The sequence below is a fragment of the Aquarana catesbeiana genome, linkage group LG02 (assembly GCF_042186555.1).
Source record: "Aquarana catesbeiana isolate 2022-GZ linkage group LG02, ASM4218655v1, whole genome shotgun sequence".
Lineage (NCBI taxonomy): Eukaryota > Metazoa > Chordata > Amphibia > Anura > Ranidae > Aquarana > Aquarana catesbeiana.
This window is the reverse complement of record NC_133325.1, coordinates 501,149,995-501,155,707: the sequence shown is the minus strand read 5'-3', so window position 1 is coordinate 501,155,707 and position 5,713 is coordinate 501,149,995. Positions and strand designations below refer to the sequence as shown.

Sequence of the window (5,713 nt, the reverse complement as noted above, 5' to 3'; positions counted from 1 at the left end):
AGAAAGGTATTAAGTCGCAATGCAGTCTCATGTACATGTCTGACACCGCAACTTTGTTTCGACTTCCACGGAAGTCTACGGAAGCACATGATCTCTGCTCCTCCCAAATACATCACTTCCTATATTGATGTACGTGAGTGTGGAAGACAGCAGGAAGCATTCCTAGGGCTAGAAAGAACAAGCGAAAAGTTCATGACAATGAAGAAATTATTCGGCTTGTCAGACAACGTCCGGCAATATATGACCTCAGAGATCCTGGTTATAAAGATCATGTAAAGAAGAAAAGAGAGCATGGTAGGAAGTGGCTCGCATATATTATGATACCTGGGACTCTTTCTCAGCTACAGAACGGTCTTCAAAAAGTAAGTGGTTGATATATGCTGCTTAGCACTTTGCGCCTTGCACCTATTCAGCAACCAATGGGTGTATGTTAACAATGTGCACTGTGTTTTCTTGGTGGGGACCGCTTCTCCTGCCGGCAGATCACAATGGTTTGGCAGGAGGGAATCCCCTGTCAACACTATCTGTGTTGATGGTGAAATTTAGCTAGTTTCTTTCCTGCAACCTGTGGCTGCAGGAAAGTAAATCTGTGTGTGTGTGTGTGTGTGGGCCAGCAAATAATATTTGCCCACGGTCCAAACAATATGAAAGATGTCCCAGTCGACATCCTTCAGCACATGACAAATTATGCAGGTGTAATGGATAATATATCTAGCGGTTGTTTTCCCACCATCCACATCAAATATGCAGCCTAGCAAATGAATGACCTATGGGTAGTTACTAAAGAATTTTATTTTAACTTGGCATTTTCTTTATATTTTGTAGTGCACTTGTTACAAACTCAATGGAGAAGTCTCAAAGACTGCTACAACCGGTACTTATGAAAATTAAAAGAAGGAGTGGTTCCGGCTCAAAAAAATTAGCCCCATATGCCCATGCCGGGGATCTTGATTTTTTAAAACCGGTGTTGGAAATGCGAGAGTAAGTTATCAGCAGGCATATGTTATGAATTTTACATATCAATTTGTAATGCTTACTTTAGAAACGTGATTTGTATTTCAGAACCCAAGCAAGCTGGGAAGACAGCGCACAGGGTTTGGCACCAGAAGATGAGTCAGAAGAAGCTGCTGCGGAGGAAGAGCAAGAACAATTCCAAGACAATGTTGACAAGGAACTGTTCATAGATGAATCAAGGTCAACAACAAACTCAATGAATGAGAAGGATGCAGAACCAGGACCTAGTAATGTCTCTAGGCCTTTGCGAAGATCTTCAAGGGGAAGTGCCAGGCCTGTGAAACCCATGGATGAAATCTTAGATGTAGTCAGTCAGATGTCCACTAAAATGGCTGAAAACCAGTATGAAGACACAGCATTTCTCACTGTAATTTGGTAATATGCTGAATCCCTCAAGGCCACACATGTTGCATCCAATTCCTGCCCCACTACCTCTACCCTTGGCCTCCCAACCACTCACCAACTTAGGTAGCCTACACCCAGTCATGTTACGCCTTTTATTCAAGGGAAATACTACCCAAGACCATCAGTGGATTTCCCTGGACCAACCAATAGTTCAGTTTCTGGGACCACTGAAACCAAAACATACCAGCAATTGTAATTTTATATTATTTTTGCTGGTGCTTTGAGACTTGTTCTATTTTTTGGTTTTGGTTGCCAAAACAACAAACCAAAAATGTTTGATTTCATGGAAATTTTTATATTTTTTTGCCTTCTTGCAAAAAGATTTTGCTTGTAAAAAAGATTCAGATTATATATTTTATTTTTTGTATGACTTTTATTTTGGTGTTGTTCAAAGTGATATATTTTATTATTTGTTGTGGTTTTTCAAAATAAAAAAAAAAAACAAATGGTGTAGTTCACCCAAAAAAAATATATATATATTTTTGGTGCATTCTTGCCCAAAGTTCCGGAAAATAAAAATTCTTCTGGTTACATTATGCGTTGTCTAATTATCCTTTTTTATAATTTGTGTTAAAGACCTGTTATTCTGCATTTGGATGCAATTAAACATAAGACATCTAAATAATATTAAAATAAAAAATGCATGACACATTATGCAATGGCATCCTGCTGCCAGGGGACAGAACCAGCAGCAGACAAAATACGATGAGAATCCCTCACGCACAGTGGCACCATTGGTGGTGCCCCTACTGGCACTCCATTGTGCACCTTCCAGATCGTGCATGAGGAAATCTTCAAAAAGATAGCCATCATGAATTCTTACAAAAATATGAAGCACACATGCTGCTTTTACTGCAGATATTGCATTCTCAAGTTTTAAATTCATAGGTGTATGTAGCAAACGCCACTTGTTTGCTAAAATGCCAAATGAACATTCTACCACTCGTCTTGCCCTTATTAACCGGTAATTGAAGATTTGCTTCTCTTCACTCAGACACCTATTGGAATAAGGCCTTAATAGTTGCTCACTGAGAGCAAAGGCCTCATCCCAAACATACACCAATGGCATTGGCGGCCCATTTGTTCCTGGCAATGGACAGTCTTGTGGCAGGTCCAGTACATTTTCCCTCAACATTCTTCCAAAAGATGATCTTTGGAAAATACTGGAGTCTGAGCTGCTGCCATACCATCCTATGTCTATATAGCTAAAACAATAATTGGCATCAGCCACTGCTAGTAATACAAAAGAAAAATATTTTTTGCAGTTAAAGTATTTGGTTCCACTGCCGATGGGCATCACTACCCTCATATGTTTTCCGTCAATTGCCCTGAGACAATTTGGGAAATTGCATTGGTCCCAGAAAACTTCCGCTATCTTGCACCAATCTTCGCAAGTGGGCTTCTTCAGGACCAAATCCCTAAGGACATTCCAGATGTCTCTGCAGGTATCGTGGACAATGTTGACAGTAGTTTTGCCAACCAAAAATTCAAAATGCAAACTTGCAAAGGAATGTCCAGTTGCCAGGTACCTAAAATGGAACAGTAAGTACAGTTTATTATAATGATACATATTAACCACTTAAGGACCAGCCTCGTTTTGGATTTTAGGTGTTTACATGTTTAAAACAGTTTTTTTTTACTAGAAAATTACTTAGAACCCCCAAACATTATATATGGTTTTTCTTCTAACACCCTAGAGAATAAAATGGTGGTCGTTGCAATACTTTTTTTGCACCGAATTTGCGCAGTGGTCTTAAAAGCGCACTTTTTTTGGAAAAAATTAACTTTTTTGAATAAAAAAAATAAGACAACAGTACAGTTAGCCCAATTTTTTTTTATATTGTGAAATATAATGTTACGCCAAGTAAATTGATACCCAACATGTCATGCTTGAAAATTGCGCCCGCTCGTGGAATGGCGTCAAACTTTTACCCTCAAAAATCTCCATAGGCAACGTTTAAAAAATTCTACAGGTTGCATATGTTGCGGTACAGAGGAGGTCTAGGGCTAGAATTATTGCTCTCGCTCTTCCAGTCGCGGCAAAACCTCACATGTGTGGTTTGACCACCGTTTTCATATGCGGGTGCTACTCGCATATGCGTTTGCTTCTGCGTGCGAGCTTGTCGGGATGGGGGGGTTTTAAAAAAAAAAAAACATTTATTTTTATGATTTATTTTACAATATTTTATTTATTTTTACACTGTTTAAAATAAAAAAAAAAATTGTGTCACTTTTTTCCTATTACAAGGAATCTAAACATCCCTTGTAATAGAAAAAAGCATGACAGGACCTCTTAAATAGGAGATCTGGGGTCAAAAAGACCTCAGATCTCATATTTACACTAAAATGCAATAATAAAAAAAAAAAAAAGTAATTTAAAAAAAATGACATTTGAAAAAATGTGCCTTTAAGAGGCGTGGACGGAAGTGACGTTTTGACGTCGCTTCCGCCCAGCAGTGTCATGGAGACGAGTGGGCACCATCTTAGCCTCACTCATCTCCAGACACAGGACGGAGACAGATGCGAGCGCCTCCGCTGCTACCGACGGCTCCGGTAAGCGGCGGAGGGCACCGGATCGCGGCGGAGGGCACCGGATCGCGGCGGAGGGCACCGGATCGCGGCGGGAGGGGGGGCCCCCTCTCTCGCCACCGATAAAAGTGATCTTGCGGTGAATCCGCCGCAGGGACCACTTTTATCTGAAAGCCGGCTGTTGCACGAAAAACGGGGATACTGGGATATCCCCATTCAAAGTTTGGACGTACATCGACGTGCGTCGGTCGTTAAGTGGTTAACAATAAGCTACTTCTATATTAGATCAAAAAATGAGCTTGGAAGGAGGTGCCTGAGGAAATGAAGGAAGAAGAGGAGCAGGAGAAAGACACTGGTGATGTAGAGGGAAAATTAATATTTGAAAAATAATTTCATCCACAACAACATACTAGGATTTATTATTTCACTTCATGTAAAGAGGATGAAAGAATGATGTGGATATCCAAATGCCACATATGAGGTAAGAAGAATAAAAAGTAGGCATGAACAGTTACCTCAGTGTTATAATCAGTCTTTCAACAGCTGGAATACTCCTTCGGAAACTGGTGTTTTGTCGCTCTAGATGGCTAGAGAGCAAAGCCAACAATTCATCAAAACTGTAAATAGAAAATGTATGGCTATTATCTACATTGACCATGTAAAAATCAAACATTTAAAAATCTAGTTCCAATTTTTAAACAATTTGATCAGGTTATAGTTAACACTTCTAGATATTCAAATCAAAAAAATAGAAAAAGAGTCATACTGACCAGGTATATACACGTTTTCATAAATATATCTTGGAGCATTTGCAAGTTGACATAAAAAAATAAGCTCACCTTCTAACTGACATTCGTGTGTAGTTGAAGAATTTCTCTTCATGAGCACGGAGGTCGTTGTAAAGGACCCCAAACTGGCCTCTCCCTCCCCTTTGGGCGATGATGGGATACAAAATCTATGCCTCCTCCTCCGGTTATCCTCTTCTTCTTCTTCATCTATTAATGCTGCTACAGCTGCTACAACATATTGCATAGCCAACATGTTTGCTAACCAACATACAACACGTGAAAACGAAAGAGGAAGGGGAAATAACTAAGCAGGATAAGGAATTACATCACTCTGACTAAATTGCAGAACATCAAAGTTGCACAAAGTCGTTTTTAAAGTCGCATCAAATCGCAACATAAATCTCATTGTAAAGTCGCAGTGTAAATTGCGTGACTTTGGGGACTCAATAGTGGAAACATAGCCTTAAACAATAATAGCATTTCCTCATTTTTATATTTTTTTAAAGCTCTTTTTTTATTATTTATAGCCATTTTAACTTTGGCTGTGAGCCACGTAGGTTTTATTTTTAGCTTTTTAAACTTATTGCCCATGGGAATATACTTTGCAGTGAGTTTACATTGTAAACTCATTGTGTCCATTGATGCCAATTTTCCCTCCCAGTCTAAGGCTCCATTCATACTAGCGCGTTTTTTTATGCATTTTGCATTTTGCAGAAATGCATAGGAATTTTTTAACATGTTGAAACAAGTGTGAACATATATCATGCGCTAACTAGAAAAAACGGTAAGCTGCCAGCATAGTTTGTTGATTCAAACACATAAATAAAAAATCCAAATGCAGCACTGAATTAAATAAAGTGAATATATTAGTCCGTAAAAATTGGAGAGTAGAGATGACGTAAAGCCTCCACCAAACTTCAGTGTGCACAAAGAAAGCACACCACACCCACATGCTGCCAATCTGCTTACCAGAACAA

General features: G+C 39.2%; 1 protein-coding gene across 1 annotated transcript; it reads right to left on the bottom strand.

Moving 5' to 3' along the window:
• Positions 1-1,658: 1,658 nt before the first annotated feature.
• On the bottom strand, positions 1,659-5,062 carry LOC141129984 (uncharacterized). Its single transcript, XM_073617985.1, has 3 exons — positions 4,788-5,062; positions 4,464-4,565; positions 1,659-2,948 (listed from the first exon to the last, which is right to left on the bottom strand). Exons 1-3 carry the CDS (start codon positions 4,799-4,801, stop codon positions 1,964-1,966), a joined length of 1,101 nt encoding a protein of 366 aa, XP_073474086.1. The 5' UTR covers positions 4,802-5,062; the 3' UTR covers positions 1,659-1,963.
• Between the last annotated feature and the right edge of the window lie 651 nt (positions 5,063-5,713).

Coding starts and splice junctions, on each gene's coding strand:
- LOC141129984 (XM_073617985.1), bottom strand. Junction 2,949..4,463: donor AGACTGATTATAACACTGAG/GTAACTGTTCAT, acceptor GTTCCATTTTAG/GTACCTGGCAACTGGACATT.